The 20,462-nt window shown below is 44.9% G+C and overlaps 1 protein-coding gene across 1 annotated transcript in view; it reads right to left on the bottom strand.

Moving 5' to 3' along the window:
• Positions 1-20,462, bottom strand: part of RYR3 (ryanodine receptor 3) — a 524,192-nt gene that overhangs the window by 226,567 nt on the left and 277,163 nt on the right. Inside the window, exons 16-18 of the mRNA XM_042989263.1 lie at positions 18,868-18,986; positions 11,336-11,469; positions 8,612-8,853 (exon numbers count right to left, since the gene is read on the bottom strand). Coding sequence (XP_042845197.1) covers positions 8,612-8,853; positions 11,336-11,469; positions 18,868-18,986 — 495 coding nt within the window. The remainder of the gene's footprint in view (positions 1-8,611; positions 8,854-11,335; positions 11,470-18,867; positions 18,987-20,462) is intronic.

Raw genomic sequence — 20,462 nt, 5'->3', positions numbered from 1 at the left:
CATTACTGTGTATCTCTTTAATAGGATGATTTATCATTGTCTGACCTAACTTACAGTCATGAGAAAATCACCTCTCGGGATTTTTGTGTCACACCATCTCATTCTGGAAGTTCTAAAAGCAAATTATCCTAACTCCCTCACCCATCTCCCTACCACGGTTACAATTCTATTGGCAAGAGAGCAATGAAGAGGCAGAATTTAGGTATTAAAATGGACTTTCAGGCAACAAAAATTATAAAAATGTATCTTATTTTTTGATGACAGAATACATATTCATTATAAATGTTCATTATATACAAAAATATAAACAAAGAAAAAAATGTAACTCAATAAAAAATGCTTCCACTTTCACACACACATACACACTTTTCATCCATTCTAGGATTCTGTGGGTTTTGTGACTTTTCTCTACCTATTGTATTGTAAATATCTGATTGTATAATGGAATATTCACTAGAAACTGCATTTTAATGGCTTCATCATATGCCATAAGGTAATTAAAAACCCCCTTACGATGGGTACGTGAGTTGTTTATAAATTTTGTATGCACATCTATACTATATAATCTTTCTAATCTCAGCTATGAATTATTTAATGTTTCCAGTGGTTAATGCTATTCTAGTAGGTTCTAAATTAAGTGGTGGATTTTAAAATAGCGAGGGGCACCTGGGTGGCTCAGTTGGTCAAGCAGCCGACTTTGGTTCAGGTCATGATCTCAGAGCTTTTGAGTTTGAGCCCCGCGTCGGGCCCTGTGCTGACAGCTCAGAGCCTGGAGCCTGTTTTGGATTCTGTCTGTCTCTCTCCCTCTCTCTCTCTCTCTCTCTCTGCCCCTCCCCAGCTGTCACTGTCTCTGTCTCTCTCAAAAATAAATAAACATTAAAAAAATTTTTTTTAAATAGTGAAACTACTACACTATCCTTAATAAAAAAATATATACTAAGTATCTCCTTCTGGTTACTGTGGGCAACTGACAAAACCATATTGTATTTCCCCCCACCCTTGTACAAACGTGAACGAGGCTCTACGTGGTACCAGATACCAGGCTGGGGATCAAGGACTGAAGACCCAGTTCCTGCTCCTAATAAATCCATAATCTGGTGGGAAATAAACATTCAAATAAAGAATTACAATTCAGTCTAGTTAATGGAATGAAGGTGTACACAACGTGATGCTTCTAAGATACAGGAAGGTGCCAAATCAGCCCAGGAGCATGGGACAAGAGTCAAAGATCCACTATATAGAAAAGACTACTTCTTATAGAAGAATAGTTTATACAAAAGGATGGAGGAGACCTACCTGTGTGCGGCAGGTGTGGGGATGGATAGGAGCTTGGGGAGTAGGTGCAGAACACAGCCGGACTGGACACACAACTTGGACTGTTTGCACCACACCAGATGCAATGACACAAAATAACGTACGCAAGGCACATAAGCCTGAGACAGCCCCAGACTCGGTTTTTGTAACCTTGCTTCATTCCTGAGAATGAGGAACAGGTTCCTTTAAAACACAGCAATCTAAGCCAAATTCTAAGACTGCAGAGGTTTGACACCTTTCCAATTTCTCTGAGGATATCGAGGGCTCTTGGTTCCTTTTATGGAGTTGAGGTATCCCAGGTCCCAATTATCTTTTCTCCCTTATCATAATCAAGTCTGTTATGAAAGGAATCTATGATATTAAAACTCAGCCAATCTTGCTACAACGGTCTCATTCTCAGTATTTCTTATTTTCACATTAAAAACCAATATTTTCTGCTTCAGTTGTTTCTTTCTCCTTTAGTTTAACTTCTGGATAATATCACTGTAGTCATTTGAAAAAAAAATCCCAAGAGATTTCTGTGAATTTGGGAAAACCAAGAAGCCACTGAAACGCTCGGTTGGTCAACTAGCTTTATTTTTTTCAACGTTTATTTTTGAGAGAGACAGAGACAGAGCGTGAGTGGGGGAGGGTGCACAGAGAGAGAGACAGACAGACAAACAGACATGGAATCTGAAGCAGGCTGCAGTCTCCGAGCTGACCGCACAGAGCCCGACACAGGGCTTGAACACATGAACCACGAGATCATGACCCGAGCCAAAGTCGGACGCCCAACCAACTGAGCCACCCAGGCGCCCCGGTCAACTAACTTTCAAGGTATTCAGATCCTCGCTGGCTAAAAATACAAATGAGAAGGTCCTTTACTGTTCTGAGACTCACATAAACTAGGACAAACTGACAGTGTTGAATTGTGATGCCAGCGCCCTCTCGTCCTAGCTGCTCAAAGCGCACTGTTGGCTTCCCTGCCGGCCAGAGCCTCGGCCGTAAAGACAGAGAGCAGCTTTCACGAGGGATACTCTTCATCTACAGCAGTGCTTTGATGCCATCGGAAGCTGAGTTCCAAGCTTTATTTAGCCCTTAAGATGCCATAGTTGCCAAGTGCCTTCCCGAAGAATGGCAGCCGAGAGCATTTCTCCTGTCTAGTTCCCTCCCTTGGTGGAAAACCACAACCAGGATGAGCAATTATACCCTTGTGGTAAACACCACTGCCTTTTACAAAACTCCTTTATTCTAAAAGAATGGGCACTGAGTAGAAGATCATCAGTAGGCCAAGTGAAATCATTGTTTGAGCCTATTTTTAAAACATATGCAGAATACAGAGTTGGGACTGATACTATCCAGAAACTAAAGGGAGACAGTGGATAATTACTGGATAGGAAGCATGTACTTAGTGATTACTTACCGCAATGGTTTGGGAAGTCTATTGGAACAAAAAAACCCCATTTCATACAATATTCATGTTATAAAATATCATCTGATAAGGTATATTTAGTTTTAAAATGGGAGCAGTGTGAAGGTTCTCAAACTAGAAAACAAGGGAATTGTGCAATGGCTTTTACACACTGTTTTATAAATCTGTTCTCATCTACAAGAAGAAATCTCTAACCCCATGAGGGCTTTCAAGGCTCCAAATGATTCAGAAGGGTCCTGTACCCCACATTTAAACAACATACTTGTCCTTTAAATTGCTCTGTAGTGAGGTGGCATTGCGGCAGGGAGCAGAAGCGGATCACAGAGGGCTGAGTTCAATACCAAGTCTTTGTCTGTTACCTGAAGCTGGGCATGTAATTTTACCAGAAAATCAGATTCCACCTCTATAAAATGGGTACCGTGTTGCCCACACTATTGTTGTTAAGAGTTGTTTGTAAGGTACCGTAATTATTCCCAGGACTTCAATGAAACAAATGACTGATGTCCTGTATGCCACTCAAAAGGTTTAGCATGTAGCAATAACTAGGCATTTCTAGAACCAGACTCTCTGGGCTAGAGTCCTGGTTCTGTCACTTACTGTGTGACCTTGGGCAAATCACTTACCTTTGTCAACTCAAGTTTCTTCATCTGTCAAGTGAAAATAGCGTCATGAGATTGTTTGAGTTTTGGATGAATTATTCCCTAAAGAGGGATTAGAAGTGTGCCTGACACATCATAACCCACACTAAGTACTATTATTGCTTTTGTTTCTGAAGCTCTAGAAACTTTAATTACTAGGCTAACAGTAGAGAAGAATGCCAGAATGCTGTAGGAATGTCTTTGGTATTATGATGAAAAAATAACACTATGGAGAATCATGGCATTGAGGGCTGAGTCCAGAGACTCGAAAAGTCACTGTATTGAGTTAATAAAAACGAGTAAGACCCTTTTGTGAAGAGAATGCTCAAAAATAGTCACTTTCAAGTATGTTTCACGTATGTGAGCCTTTAGAACAACCAACAGAAGGGCTAGTCCATAGAAAGCAAAGCAAAGGAGTTACAAAGTCTAAGTCTCTATAATCCTAGCCACAGCCCACCCAAACAGGCTGGGAAGTCCTGTAGCCTCTCTTTGTCTGAATAAACTGCTCCTGGCTCAGAGGCCCGGGCCTACCTTAAGGTCCCGGGAAGATCAGAAAGGCCATTCCAAAGCAGCACTGTAAGATAAAGGAAAATCTCACTTTATCATAGGCTGCACACCTTCAAATTGACCCAAGGACACATTCCTGCAGGATTTAGCCTCTTCTGATGAGTAATGTAGGCAACTCATCAGCATTTCCACTGCCCCAGGCACTGCAGAATTTGGCACTATCATGCAAACACAAACACTCTGGCAGTGGGAAGGAGAGAGGATCCAAACACGTAGAAATGCTGGTGTTCTTTAGCCACTCCTTGGGTCCTCTTCACAGAGCAGCAGCAGGGCTGGAAGGGTCTGAGTCACAGTGGGGTGTGCCTCCACCGCTCAGTGCTGGGACTCATCTCAGGAGGGAGACAGGTAAAGACCCTCTCATACAAATGCAATTGTTGAGCTAAATGATTTAAATGTTTAAAAAGCCAGACATCATAATAAATCAGGAAACACAATTTTACCCCATTCATTTCCTGCATCACTTATCACTCGGGAAGGTAGATTCCTCTGCTTATTCCAACTGCACAAGGGGAAAAGGTATTAAAAGGGAAACGTAGACAGATCTCTTTCTGTGAAACTGTCCCCCCAGCCAGGAACATACTACAGGCAGCTCTGAGTCGAATTCATCCCAATGGCAGCCCCAAAAGGCTACATGAAGGCTATGTCAGTAGAGGGAAAGCAATGCCAGGACCAGAAAAGAACCCATCCTCGCAAAGGAAACTCCCAGTGGCTAAGCTGACTCAGGAGCCTGTTAGGAGGGTTAAGATGGGGGATACATCTACAGCTGATGCTTGAAAGTGGCCTCACAGACTTTGGTGGCTAAAAAGACCCATGAGGAGTGCTTTTTCCTTACATAGAGAAAAAGCTCATTCATCATCCCAGGAGGTCACCTGAAACTTCCCTTCCTGTGGTGCCTGGGTGACTCAGTTGGTTGAGCGTCCGACTTCGGCTCAGGTCGTGATCTTACGGTTTGTGAGCTCAAGCCCCACATCAGGCTCTGCGCTGACGGCTCGGAGCCTGGAGCCTGCTTTGGATTCCGTGTCTCCCTCACTCTCTCTCTGCACCCCCCACCCCCCCGTCCCCAATGTGCACTGTGTCTCTCAAAAATAGACATTAAAAATAAAAAAGAAACATCCTTTCCCATTCAGCATGGGACTCAGGTAGTTCCCCTGAGAATGGGCTGCTCTCCTGGTCTCCAGTGAGGTACCCACAACTCTGGACATGGTCTTTATGATTGCAGTGGACCTCACAGACAACAAGGGATGGGAAATTGTATTTACTGGGTAGCTAACGTGTCATGAACTTCATGTTCCTTACCTCATTTAAATTTCATAAGAGCCTATATATCTTCATTTTATCTGAGGAAACCAAGTCTCTGAGCCCAGAATCAAAAAACATCAGTAAACAGAAGTTCTGGGATTCAAACCCAGGTACAACTCCAAAGCCATGCTGTTTCTTCTTGACTCTTTCCAGTGACTACATGTTAGGGGCACTATAATTCCTACCAATAATGACAGTATCTACTGTGATTTATTTATTTATTTAAAAAAAATTTTTTTTAACGTTTATTTATTTTTGAGACAGAGCATGAACGGGGGAGGGTCAGAGAGAGAGGGAGACACAGAATCTGAAACAGGCTCCAGGCTCTGAGCTGGCAGCACAGAGCCCGACGCGGGGCTAGAACTCATGGACCGCGAGATCATGACCTGAGCCCAAGTCGGCCGCTTAACGGACTGAGCCACCCAGGCACCCCTCTACTGTGCTTTAATAAGTACATTAAAGATCAGTTTGAGGCAGTAGCTTAGTTCATACATACAGATGAGTTTAAAGTTAATGGACTTGGGCATTTATATCTCAAGGAAAAGGAGAAAACTTGTCAGGAGGAGTTCCCAGTAGGTCTCCCTAGCCACCCTCCCTTACATCCTGCAGTAAGTTGGAGTATTGTTTCCATTTCATTTCTTCATCCAACAATTATCCTTTCATCAGATAGTCCAAGATACAGTGGTGTCCTGGTGGGAGTCATTAACAGAAACCTTATTTCTTCAACTGGAACACATGTTGGCATATTTACCCGCAGTGCCTTCTGCCAGATATATGTTCCCTGTGCGCTGGCTGGGGAATTCAGAATGATGCCAGACCCAAGGAAGCTTTGTGTTTTAATGAGCACGAGACGTGTCAATCTTGTTGACACTGGTCTCTCCACATCTCATCAGATGCTGAGGACTGAGGGGGTGAGGTTCTCTGAATGTACCTATACGGCATTGTATTACTAAGTGTGGGTCATGTTCAGAGAGCCACAATCAGCTCTTGAAACACTGAGTCCCAAGTCCCTTTCCCCTGTCATCTATCACCAATCAGAAGGGCCACTGCTCGTGATGACTGGTGTGGGCTTGGCGCATCTGGCTTCCCAGTCTTCTGCTGAGAAAGGACAAGAGGGATGACGAGCATGGGGCATGCTCCAGGAATGGTACACAATTAGATGGATGTTCGAGTTCTGAAATGCAAATGGCAACCTTTCCCGGATGCCCTGGCTTCTCTGTCTCTTGACTCATCGATGTATTCATTCCGCAAATTTTATGAAGGGATCCACTAAGTGCCCCACACAGTGCTACAAAATCTGGGAAGGACTGAGTAACACTTTTCCTCTGAGCACGGTTAGTTTCTCTTTGGAACAAGGGTCCAGTTTGCCTCATCCAACAGTCTAGGTGTCCTCCGGATTTCCTTAACCAGTCCCCAGGCAGAGTTCCCTTCAGGTGTAACCTGGGATGCAGTTGTAGCTTGGGTGATGGTGACGAGATGGCAGGAGAGGAACAGCTATCAGCAGGCAGTAGGGGAATGATGTTGTCAAGCCAATCCCGCTCATGCCCCCTCACAGATTCCACCCTACCAAACTCAGGAGATGTAGATGTGGGTAACCATAAGAACTCTTTCTTTTTCACTCACTTCCTCGGAGACAGCTTTCTGAGCACTTCATGACATGTGAGGCTAACCCACATCACAGCCACAGTCTGTACAGCCACAGACACAGTGGCTCCGTGACCCAAGAAGGGAAGATCCACGGTCACTCCCCATGAGGATGGCACTGGCGAAGGGAAGTTGGGAGGATAAGAGAACGACAAGACAGGGCTTTCACGTCACTATCACCCATCATTCTGCCGTTTTTCACTTGCCTTTGTCTGCACCACACTGTCCCCTGGGACACACAAAACAGAGATTTTTTTTTTCTTCCCACAAATGATCCAGGATACATTTATCAATAAGTAAGCGGACACCATTCCTAAAAGTTTTTAAATGTTTATACTGAACATACAACAGCACAAAAAATTAAAAAACCAACCCATGCCGACCCGCTGAAAATACATACCAACTGTAAGATATGGAATCAGAGCCCCAGGTGACGGTTTTGGCCCGAAAGTGGAGGGAACAAGGAAAATGTGATAAGTTACATAGTTCCCAGTTACAAAAGAAAATGTATAGGTTTGTGTTGTAGAGACAAGCTTTTCCGTAGTACTGGATTTGGGGAAGAATGCGTGTCATCGTTTCTTACGTAAGAGACATGCTTACATAAGTGATTTCTATAAGGGACACAGTGACCCCAAATACAGTCTCACAAAAGATACAGGTACAATGTGCTGTGGACAACAGAAAGAAGAGGTAAAGCTCTAGTTCTGGGGGAAAGCCTAAAAGTTAGCCTTGCATTTTCGTCTAGGCAGAAGGTAACCCATTCCTGCGGGCACAGGCCATGGATATGCTTGGGGAAAGCATAAGTGGAGTTTTAAAAAGGAAGTTGCACTCTTTTATTTTTTTTTAAGCGATTGGCATTTAGGGTGTGCCCAGCACTGATCCAGGCATTCTGTAAAGTGTATCATGAAGCAACATGTTGCACTGACATAATGATGGACTTGTAGTCAGATCTGGATCCCTCTCAGCATGACTGTAAATAAACTACTTAAACATCTTTGTGGTGGTTCCACATGAGTCACATGAGGCCAATATTATGAACACTGGGGCGCCTGGGTGGCTCAGTCAGTTAAGCGTCCAACTTCAGCTCAGGTCATGATCTCACAGTTCGTGAATTCGAGCCCCGCATCAGGCCCTGTGCTGACAGCTCAGAGCCTGGAGCCGGCTTTGGATTCTGTGTCTCCCTCTCTCTGTCCCTTCCCTGCTCTCTCGCTCTTTCTCAAAAATAAGTACACATTAAAAACAATATTATCTTGTTTTAATAATAATATTATTATATATGTTTAATAATAATATTATCTTATTATCATTAAGGGGTCATTATATAAATAAAGTGAGGGGAAAAATGTACAAAAGGTATGTAAGCTTCCTGTAAGGTCCAGTAAACAAAAGGTATGTAAGCTTTATTGTAAGGTCCAGTAAACAAACGCTGAGTCTCTTTCCCGGTTTGACTATATAACCCTTAACATCCTAGGCAATAGTGATGCTACAGTCACTGAGCTTGGGAACAGTTAACTGAGCCACACTAGATCACGCAGCTGCAAGTAAGTGCCAGAGTCATGGTGGCAAAGCAGGACAGTCTCATTTCAGATCTGATGTGCTTTCCACTTAACCCTCTAATTAGCTGAGACTTTTGAGTCTGCATCCTTTTGACAGAAAGTGAACACTGCAGCTTGAACAATTCAAGCCTCGATCATCTCCAGCAAGGGAAAAGGGGCCAGAGCTCTGGCAAGGTACTCACCTGACCAAAGGTGAAGGCCATCAAAGCCATAGGAATACAGGTCGTCTCCAACACCGTTGCCTCCCCATCCTTCTCCACCTCCAGGGTACGGAGCATAGCCTGAGGAAGAGGCCCAGCCCACCCGTAGGTGTGTGGGCTCAGCTGTTAGGAAGGGGTCCACTTGGTCTATGATCAGCTCAAAGTACCACTTCTTGTACTGTGCTGAGCCCTCAGCAACTCCCAGGAAGATGTTTGGCCGAATGCTGAAATTGAACACGGGACAGGTGGCAGCTACAGACTCGGAAGCACGGAGATAAACAACAGCAAGCAGGTTGAACTGGGCCACAGGATGCACTGTCAACTGAAGGCAAGAGCACTTTTGTGTTTTTCATAGGATTCTAAAATAGGAAACGCTTAGAGCCTCTAACACTTGATCGAGTTCTCAGTGGGAGGTGTCAGGACAATGTTAATTCTTTTTAAAAATATAAAGAACGTCTCCTTGTTCCATTCAAGGCAAGCAGCATTTACTGAGTGTCGACCATGGGTAAAAGATGCTGAAAACGTCATAGAAATGCATAACCATAAATCCTTGTGTCTTTCTGTAAGTGGAAGAAGGAACTTAATCAAGTTCCATCTCCTGGGAAATTGGTTCAAGCTCCCCCTATTCCCACAGTGGCAGCTTTCTCACCTAAGCATAACTAGTAACAGTGGCCTCTTGAAAGCATTAAGAAACCTCTATTTGAAATAAGCCAGACCAGGGGCACCTGCGTGGCGCAGTTGGCTGAACATCTGACTCTGGTTTTGGCTCAGGTCATGATCTCACGGTTTGTGGGATCAAGCCCTGCATCGGGCTCTGCGCTGAGCAAGGAGCCTACTTAAGATACTCTCCCTGTCTCTCTCTGCCCCTCCCCCACTCGTGTTCCTTTTCTTTCCCTCTCTAAAGAAAGCAAGCAAGACAAACAAAGAAAACGACATGGAACTACTTACAGGTGGAATCTAAAAAAAAAAAAACAACACAAAACTTCTCGAGAGCAGAAAAGCAGTTGCCAGGGGCAGAGGTAGGGGGTGGCAAAAACAGAGGTTAGAAAAAAAGTACAAACTTTCACTTATAAGATGCATATCATAGGAGGATACAACGTGTAACATGGTAGCTACAGTTGGTAACACTGTATTGCATAATTGAAATGTGCCAAGAGAGAAGAACTTAAGGGCTCTCTCACACACAAAAAGGATAAATATGTGAGGTGACAGATGTGTTAATCTGATGGGGCAAATCCTTTCACAATGTATATCAAATCATCATATTCCATACTTTAAATATCCTTTAACTGTTTGTCCATTATACTTCAATGAATAAAGCTGAAAAAATTCAATTGAAGACAGCAGAAAAAGGGAGAAGGGAAGAGAAGCCACTCTTAGCCAACTTTGATAAGGGCTGGAGGACTTAACGTATCCAGAAAGATGGTTAAAAGCTTGGGACAAACCATTTAGAGTTTTCCTGGTTGGAGTGCTATTCTTAAATATCTACTGTTCTGGGCTGGAGCTGCATCCCATTTTGGGTGGGCCAGGAAAAACCAGGTTGGTACCAAAAGAAACTGTGTGGATGGCTCAGTTCTGTTCTACTCTCCACAGTTCTTTCCTCACCTTGTAGATTAGGGAGTGGGCCTGGGTAGAAGATAGCTCGATAACTTAGGCCTGCCTAATGTAAGTCCCATGAGTTCACATGACTCACATGTGGCTGCACGTGTCGATCAGCAGGCTAGGATTCTGTGGGAGCCCATGCTTTTCATTGTGGCCTTCACAGATAACCTCGAATGCCATGTGCCAGAGGATGCAAGAAACCATAGTATCAACATGGGGCATCCATTCTATTACAAGATTTTGAGGGGCACCTGGGTGACTCAGTCAGTTGTGCATCTGACTTGGGCTCAGGTTTGATCTTGTGATTTGTGAGCCCCACATCAGGCTCGCTGCTGTCAGCCTGTCAGGGCAGAGCCGGCTTCGGATCCTCTGTCCCCCTCTCTCTGCCCCTCCCCTGCTTGCACTCTCCCAAAAATAAACATAAAATTAAATAAAAGAAAGAAAATTAAAAAAAAATAAAAGCAGGACCAACGCAATAGTGCTGCAAGTATCCAGGAGCTGAGCTAGGTTTAAAAAAAAAAAAGATTAAAAAAAATAAAAGGTGGTATATTAAAATAAAAGTGAGGGGGCGCCTGGGTGGCTTGGTCGGTTAAGCGTCCAACTTCAGCTCAGGTCATGATCTCACGGTCCGTGAGTTCGAGCCCCGCGTCGGGCTCTGGGCTGATGGCTCAGAGCCTGGAGCCTGCTTCCGATTCTGTGTCTCCCTCTCTCTCTGCTCCTCCCCTGTTCATGCTCTGTCTGTCTCAAAAATAAATAAACGTTAAAAAAAAAAATAAAAGAAAAAAGGGAGTATGTTACGAAGAAGTTACAAGATCTGTACTTAACTGTAACATGAAACATGGTAGACCACTTCGGGTTAAATGCTCTGGCCCTCAGGTGGAACACATACTCTCCACTGTCGGCTACTTCAGGGGCAACGTTTAAAACCCTGTGAAAAGGGCTGGTGTACAGGGCCCTGAAAAAGCACACATCTGCCCAGTGTCATCTTATGTACCCACTTCGCCATGGAAACCGCCAGGATGCAGCCCTGGAGTTCAGATCAGCCCTCTTCCTTTCCTGTCTGGAAACAAGATGGACACTGTGGAATGATGAGAGTGGCCTCACCTTGTCACGTCGTTAATCAGCCGCGTCTGCAGGAGCAGGTTTCTCCGGGGCAGCAAGTTGTCACAAATCAGATTCTGGTTGGCTCTCACGGCTACCCCATTGCAGAGACAGAGGGAGCACAGCACATCCAGAACCTGCAGCAGAACACAACCCGCAAAGCCTTAGGACCACCTGGAGGGCACAGTGGGCAGGACCTGATGGCCAAGACATAGGAAGGAAGCGGGCCTTGTGAAGTGGCGAGGGGAGGCTGGTGGCAGGTGGGGGGACCTATTCAGAGTCAAGGCCACCACACCTTCCTCACCAAGAAAATCAGTGAGCAATGCTGGAGCCTGCTGCCCCTGGGGGACACGAAGCTGGGTTCCTTCTAGCCCCTCTGCCCTCACCTTAGGCCCCTTCCCTCTCAACTATGCATGTGACCTGTGATCACTGTTCTGTGAAAACAGGTGGGAGTATGGGCTGTGAAGACAGACTGTCTGGGTTAATATCCCAGCCATGGCAGGACTAGGGTCAGATGAGGCATCTGGAGCACAAAATCCAGGCCTGACACCCTCTTGGGAGTCGTGCATGAATGGGGCATGGACCCAGAAGGACCTGGAAGGTCCTTCATTGGCATCGAGGCTAAGTTTATGCTCCCGCCCAGCCTTGGAAACCCCCTGCACTATGATCAGTAGGGACTCATAGCTCTTCATGAAAGGTGCTGTTAAAGAGAAAGCCACAGGGGCGCCTGGGTGGCTCAGTCGGTTGAGCGTCTGACTTCGGCTCAGGTCATGATCTCACGGTCCGTGAGTTCGAGCCCTGCGTCGGGCTCTGTGCTGACAGCTCAGAGCCTGGAGCTGTTTCGGATTCTGTGTCTCCCTCTCTCTCTGACCCTCCCCTGTTCATGCTCTGTCTCGGTCTCAAAAATAAATAAACGTTAAAAAAAAAAAATTATTAAAAAAAGAGAAAGCCACAGGCCCCAAATGGCATCACTTGGGTTAAGGTCCCAAGTCAGTAAGCCAAGACTTAATACCTAATCTAATTGTAGTTTCAAACCCCTAGGAATGTAACCTTTAACCAGTCAGTATGGGGATTTCCCGGTCAGCAATAGGAAATTGACTGATAGATCCCTTCTGTTCCCAATAGGAGGATGACCTTGCCTAAAACAATGGATTCTTTGCTAGTAATTTCCTTTTCCCCCCACCTCCTCTCTTCCTTTCAAAGACTTTCCTTTCCTGCAGCCCTTTGGAGCTCCCCTCTACTGCTAGATGGGTTGCTGCCCGATTCATGAATCGATTAACAAAGCTAATCAGGTCTTTAAAATCTCCTTGAATTTTTGTTATCTAACAGCACTCAGCTTTCCATTTGACCAAGGTCCCTCACAGGCAGCAGGCTTGGGGAACCTCACATAGGTCAGTAGAGAACACAGTAGGGCAGATTCCAGTTCCTGGGTCTCCTGCTGTGATATCCTCAAAGTTCGTTAAGAGACACTTCTATTCCTACTAATGGTATTCAACAACCTTTCACCCGCTCTCCTTCTCTCCTAGAGTGAGAGCAAACCTTCCAGAGCCCAAGTGTTCCCTGAACCTATGAGACCAGCCACCAAGCCACCGCTGCACCTCTTCATTTTCCAGCTGCGTGGGAAGTGGGAACCCAGCCCCTGGCTTCCTAGCCACAGTCTCCTTGTGCCGCATCCTCTCTCATTCAGATTTTGTGTGCCTAGATCGACAGAGGAAACTGTTCTGGGCCAGGCACTGCTCTCCCCTGTCTCCCCTACAGGGAGGTGTGTGCAAACGGCAGTTGATAAATAATAACCGACAAGATTGTGGCAGCCACATTTCAGTCTTTCAAAGTGGCCGCTAAGACTCGATGCTTAGTGGGGTTGGATGAATTCAGGTTGTTGGCATTAGTATCCATAATTCTCACAAACCAATTTTCTACCTGACTCCCTGAATGTCAATTTCATTCCAGATAAATACAAAGCACATTTATGGGACAAGCAGAAAAGAATCCCAAAGGCAGTTTAATGGAGAACTCTTACCATTCCCACTCTGTGAAACATATCGACTGTGGAACTGGAAATCCAGAGGATAATTTCTCATTCTAAGGAAAGAGCCATAGATGGCCAGGAAATTAAATACTTATCACCCAGCCTATCAGACATTTTCATCGGTTTTGCCTTCAAGTGACGGCTGCGGGAGCCTTGCTGTCATAGCTAGAGGGACAGCAGAGCTTAATTCCCATCCAGCAGGAAGAGCAAGGAGAAAAAAGGCTCTGTGAGAAGGACCTGCCTAATATAATGTCTCACTTATAAATAAACAATGCCAGAAAGCAACGGGGCTGACTTGTTTAGGCTTTGTTTTAGCAGGCTTTTCTTGGGGTAAAACAGGGCAACGTGGCCAGACTGCCTATCTGAAAAGGTTTAAGTGGGTTCCTGTCAAGGTGACGGGAACGTAGACAAGGCCAGCCCACCACAGGGGACCCACAAGCATTGTGCCTGGGGGTCATCTGTACTTAGGGAGAGGGAGTATCTTCGTGGCCTCTGAGAAATGTGGCTAGATGTGGCAGGCACAAACGAGCAGTCACCAAGCTCCAATTCCTTCTACTCCACAGCCCACAGAGGCCCCACTTCCCAGCCTACCCTGCAGTTTGTGGGGTCATGTGACTGAGTTGTGGGCAATGGAAAGCGGATGGACATGACCTACATGGCTTTCAGGCCTGATCCCTAAAAATCTTCTACACAGTCCTCTGCGCACTCACACTCTCCTCCCAGCCAGAAGTAGGGGTCCCGGGGAAGATGACAAGGACATCACCTAGCAACTTGCCAGAAATGCAGGTGTTTAGGACCACTTCCTCTGCTCCCCTCCACTCCTCCCCACATCAGACTCACCAGCTAAGAGTCTTCATTTGAACACAAGGAGTAAAGCACACTGCCTTCTGCGAAGCCTTGAGATGGAAGGAACTCGTGTCTCCCCTGAGTGGCCACACAGCCTGAAGCCCTCCCACTGACTGGCCTAGGGTGGTGATGGGAGCAAAGATACATCTTCCTAGTAAGAATCTGGGCTGTCACAGGAGTTAGGCTTCTCTAATCTATACACTGGCCCAACTAGAGACTGTCCCTGGCTCGTGTTGTGGAGGTCATTGTCTTCTGGCTGTCCTCCTTTTCAGACCCCACATTTCATTCAAGATCCTCTCTGTCTGCTTTTTATTTCCACTAGTCTCTACCCCCAAACAGAGGCTTATGTGGAAATTCTCCTTCAAAAATAAACACCTATCGTATATCCATGGAAACATCAGTTGGCTGTTGCATTTTGCCCTTCAGCTTATATCTATAAAAACAGCTCCATGCTAAAATGTAATTATTCTGTATAAAAGCTGTAAAAATGCTAATGGTACTTATTCTGTGATTCTTCTTGTTGAGTCCTGTATTTGAAAAATGAAGATTTTTGAAGCCCCTGAGGAACAGATTTTTTTTTTTCTTGCTGCAGAGGCAAACTGGGTTTCTAGAAAGGCTTCTCTATTGCCTTGGCTGCCCGGGGGCTCAGAGATAATTTCATGGAGCTACTATAGCAACTACGTGGGAGTTAATGGTATGCTTCCCTGTGTTCTATCTTCCCCGTAACCCAGGCCAAACCTCCAATTCTGGTGTCTACTTTTTTGGGACCAAAGTTGTTACATTTTACCATATATTTTTCTCATTGGGGGCTCGAAATCCTCATAAAAATAAAACATATTTGTGACTACTGAGGAGGTTTGGAGTAAGATAGGCTTGGGGGCAAGCAAAAAGGGCAGATTTTATTTTTATTATTAGATGGGAAAATTAGAGGGCGACTTAAAATGTTCCAACTGTTCTTTTCACCAAACAAGAAAAACCAGTGCTACTGACATAGTGTGTTTCTTAGCTCTGATAAGCCAGCCATCTGTTGGATGAGACAAGGCCCGTCCATATGGGTGAGCTTCCATCCAAGGTGAGATGGGAATGTATTCTGGCTCCATTCATTGCTTTTATTCATTTAGGACACCCTCAACAAACACGTATTAAGTGCCTGCTATGTGTAATGTATGAGCTTGGCACTGTGAGGAATGAAAAGTTGGTCCCTGCCCTGAAAGAATGTAGAGTCTGTGAGAGCAATCTATGTGCAAACATGACTACAGTGATAGGTGAAGCAGAACCACCAAGGAATGGAGGGCTAGTGGTAGGATGGAAGAGAGGAGATCACATCCAACTGGTATCAGAGAAAGTTTCCTCGGGGCACCTGAGTGGCTCAGATGGTGGAACGTCAGGCTCTCGATTCTGGCTCCGGTCACGATCTCACGGTTTGTGGGGTTGAGCGCCACGTCGGGCTCTGCACTGACAGTGTGGAGTCTGCTTGGGATTCTCTCTCTCTTTCCCTCTCTCTCTCCCCTCGTCTCTCTGCCCCTCCCCTGCTCACACTCTCTCACTTGCTCTCTCTCAAGATAGACATTAAAAAAAAAAAAGAAAACTTCATGGAGGAGTGGCATTTGAATAAGTTTTGAAGGGCAGACAGAATTTTTCATGGGTGCTGGAAAACCAAGAAGTGAGGAGATGTGGAGATTTCAGCACGAGTCAAGGCACTGAGAGGTCGAGGGGCAGAGAGCATTTGGAGAATGGTCTTTTCACTCCAGAGATTGTGCTCTTTCCCTCGAACTTTCTGACCTCCATTGGATCATGCTTTAGATGAGTGGCAATGCTTTCCACGTCAGGGAGAGAGCTAACAAGTGAAAAATCTTAGAGGCTGCATTAATTACTGCCACCACTGTATCTCCTCCCATTCTAAACCTGTGATTAGAGCTGGAACAGTACAAAAAGGGGTTCATCAAACCCATGAGATGTACAAACCTTTTTTTTTTTTTAAAGAAAAATGTCACGACCCTGAAGACCACAGATGGGCCCACGGGGGAGTGCAAACTCCAGTCTCAGAAGCCTTTACTGGTCTAAAAATGCCTTCTAATTATGAATTCTTCACTGTGCAGTTTTGTTTTTAGAGAACTATAAAAATAAGAACGTGCAATTAAAAATATTCTCCCGGAACACGTGGACCCCAAAGAACATGTTCACAGACGGCAGTTTGAGAAACACTGGCAAGAATATTAAATGCTGAGGGGGGAGACTCAAAGTCTGGTCCTGGGCTGTCGTGAACGAGTTGTGTGGCCTCTGGCACGTGACTTAACATGTCAGGGCCCACGTCTCAGCCTTGTTTCTGCCACCGACAAGTGGAAATAACAATGCTACGTCATGGGGTCATACTGAGGACAAAGAAAATGCATGGGAATGTGGAGGACAGCACCTTGCATTTGTCAAATGCACAAATGTTAGCTATCGTCGTCGTCAGAATTGCTGTTGCTATTATTGGGAGAGCTGTGAGGTGCTTTGTGCTTCTAAAATTCGATGTATTTTCTCGAGTACCTGGGTGGCTCAGTCAGTTAAGTGTCCATCTTTGGCTCGGGCCATGATCTCACGGTTCATGGGTTTGGGTCCCGCATCGTGCTCTGTGCTGACAGCTCAGAGCCTGGACCCTGCTTTGGGTTCTGTGTCTCCCTCTCTCTCTGCCCCTCCCCTGCTCACACGGTCTCTCTCAAAAATAAATAAACATTAAAACATTTTTTTTTTAATTCTATGTATTTTCAGCCACTATCTTCACGGAAAACTAAGTGAATAGATCAGAGACATGTGAAAACCCACGACTAGAGAAAAAAGAGCAGCATGGAGAGCAAAACATTACCTTGACATTTTCCAAGCAAAAAGAAAACGTCACAGCAGAAGTCTGGCCTTCACTCTGCACATTCTTTATAAAGCTACCACAAATAGCTCTATTTGTGATAGCCTTATTGATGATTTGAGACAGATTTCTCTTTAGAAATAAAAGTTATCCAGATAATTTCTAAGGGAAGGCCTGAATTCATGGCAAACCAACGTTCATCCAAAAATCTATCGAGAGACAAAAAAAGGGATATCCTTGAGGAGGCTTTTATGTACCGGTAACATACTGCCTGAACTTTTCCAACATTGCCGGAATTTCTCAGTGCCTTGACTCCCAAAGATTAAAGACCGCCCTGCTACTACACTCGGGTAACCTATCAGAGCAGGTAGTGATTTGTAGCAAAGTCCTTCAGCTTACTGGCCTCAGATTTCTCAACTGTGGAACGGGCAGCATAGTCATCAACTCGCCACCAAGCAACATCCATTAAATGCTCTGTAGCTCTTGGCTGAAAGAAGCCATAACAAAGCTGGTTATTCGTGAAGTGTGTTATGTGGTCTGACCATAAAGATGACCCAGGAGCAACGAAACAACAGCAGCTTTTCTCTAGCCAAAGGGCTCTTCCTGACATCTGCATGTAGCTCATGGCCCAGACCATGTGTTTCCTGGGTGCTTATCAATTACTCTTATTATGCTTTGCTGACAGGAGAGAACATGTTGGAGCATACAGACGCTGGTCTGATGCTGGAGCCTCATGCCTGCTTTTCATTTACCCCATTTGGGAAAGCAATTCCAGGCCCCACATATTTCTTTCTCTTCTTTGCCAAGCAATTTCACAGATGCTAAGGACCATGGCTTTTCTGCTTCCTAAGGAAGGCACAGCTAAGCAATGCTGCAGAGGCTTATTCTCCTGGACACCCTGAAACGTGTCTCAAATAAGCAGCGCCCCCCAATGATGGGGAACACAGAGGGCCAGTGACCAAGCTGAGTTTTCGTCGCTGCAGGAGCACAACCGCGGCCGCTCATGTCATCTGCTCTTGAAATACACCCTCTCGGCCTTGGGGTACCTGCCTGCTCACTAATTAGGGCAGGAGCTCCCCAACCATGGGGCTGATGTTGAAGAGTCGGGAAAAAATGTATTTTAATAGACTTTCCCTGCAAATTGGTGTCTTCAACACATGATTCCATAAAAACAGAGATGACAGAACTTTAAGACCCCTAAAAAACTGATGGAGCTTTCTACCTTAGCAAATGAGGTAGCACTGTCTCCATTGCGCAGATGATATAAACGAGGCCCCAAAGCACACAGCTGTTTTGTATCTGTGCTCTTGCTTGCTCATGAGCAAAAAAGTAGATTCACTTCCTTCGCTTGGTGCGACTCAGGGTAAATCTGATTTCATTTAATAACAAGCCAGTTGCCAAGACTTTCTATGCTATTTTGATCTGATTTTTGTGTATCTTCTTTCTACAGCTTGGTATTAGCTGTTCCACTACTAAGTTCCTAGACCCCAGGGCAGGTCTTGCACTCACCCCAGCCCAGCACCTTATGCAGTCGGCTCCATGTTCAGGGCTGAAGGTGATGGATGAGCTGGGCTTGTGAAGCTGGTGGAAAGAGAGAGAAGACCTCCAAAACCCAGTGTGACAGTTTGTCTTGGAGTGTGCTCCTAGGGCAGGAAGTGTCTTTCAGAACCTCCGTTTCCCAAGGTGTTTTTCTTTTCCCTACCCTCAAATCAGAGCCAAGAAAGAGACTAGTTAACATGCTCTCAGTAACACACACTGGTGATTAAGCAGCAGGAGAAGTCCATCCCTGTTTGGGTTCTTCTTTCTGACACCCACCTTGTGATTCCGCCCATGCTTGTCCAACAGGGAGATGATAGACTTGATGTGACCCTCTGCTATCAGATTTAAGGCTTCTGGGCTTTCAGTCAAGATGCAGTGCAAAACTTCCAAGATACCTGTATAAATGCCACAAAAATCGTGTGGATGTTAAAAAACCTGCAGAACCGACCGTACTTCGGAAACCTGAATTATAAGTGAAAGGACCATCCTGAGGGGACAGAATATTATCAGCTCCTTGAATGTATTAAATATTTCCAGCCAGAAGAAAGACTGCAGCCATCTCTGGTAGACTTCAGGAGCCTCTGGGGCCTAAGAAGTCTGTGATTTAGAGAGGATATTTCCTTAGGCACTAACCTCACCTTCCTCTTTCTTAGACAAAGACATGATCCTTCTATGTCAAGACATAGAGAAGCAGCAAGTACGTCAGAGAACGACAAATACTATATGATTGCACCCATGTGTGGAATTTAAGAAATGAAACAAAGAAAACAAGAGACAGAACAGACTCAAATACAGAGAACAAACTGGTGGTTACCAGAGGGGAGGTGGGTGGGGGATGGGTGAAATCAGGTCAAGAGGATTAAGAGCACACTTATGATGAACACTGGGTAATTTACAGAATTGCTGAATCACTATATTGTACACCTGAAACTAACAGAATACTGTATGTTGGTTACACTTCAGTTAAAAAAAGAAAAAATTGTAGAGGAGCAGCAGTAAAATGGAATTCTTCACTTGGTCAGACCAAGCAATACTTAATTAAAATGGCGGATGCCCAGTTTAGTATCAATTCTAGAGGTCCTTTAAGTAATTTAGAAAATATTGTGAAACCAACAAAACTAAAAGGCAACCAACGGAATGGGAAAAGATATTTGCAAATGACGTATCGGACAAAGGGCTAGTACCCAAAATCTATAAAGAGCTCGCCAAACTCCACACCCGAAAAACAAATAACCCAGTGAAGAAATGGGCAGAAAACATGAATAGACACTTCTCTAAAGAAGACATCCGGATGGCCAACAGGCACATGAAAAGATGTTCAACGTCACTCCATATCAGGGAAATACAAATCAAAACCACACTCAGATATCACCTCACGTCAGTCAGAGTGGCCAAAATGAACAAATCAGGAGACGATAGATGCTGGAGAGGATGTGGAGAAACGGGAACCCTCTTGCACTGTTGGTGGGAATGCAAATTGGTGCAGCCGCTCTGGAAAGCAGTGTGGAGGTTCCTCAGAAAATTAAAAATAGACCTACCCTATGACCCAGCAATAGCACTGCTAGGAATTTATCCAAGGGATACAGGAGTACTGATGCATAGGGGCACTTGTAACCCAATGTTTGTGGCAACACTCTCAACAATAGCCGAATTATGGAAAGAGCCTAAATGTCCATCAACTGATGAATGGATAAAGAAATTGTGGTTTATAGACACAATGGAGTACTATGTGGCAATGAGAAAGAATGAAATATGGCCTTTTGTAGCAACGTGGATGGAACTGGAGAGTGTGATGCTAAGTGAAATAAGCCATACAGAGAAAGACAGATACCATATGGTTTCACTCTTATGTCGATCCTGAGAAACTTAAC

This window comes from Panthera tigris, chromosome B3, assembly GCF_018350195.1.
Source record: "Panthera tigris isolate Pti1 chromosome B3, P.tigris_Pti1_mat1.1, whole genome shotgun sequence".
Lineage (NCBI taxonomy): Eukaryota > Metazoa > Chordata > Mammalia > Carnivora > Felidae > Panthera > Panthera tigris.
This window is presented reverse-complemented; position numbering and strand designations above follow the sequence as displayed.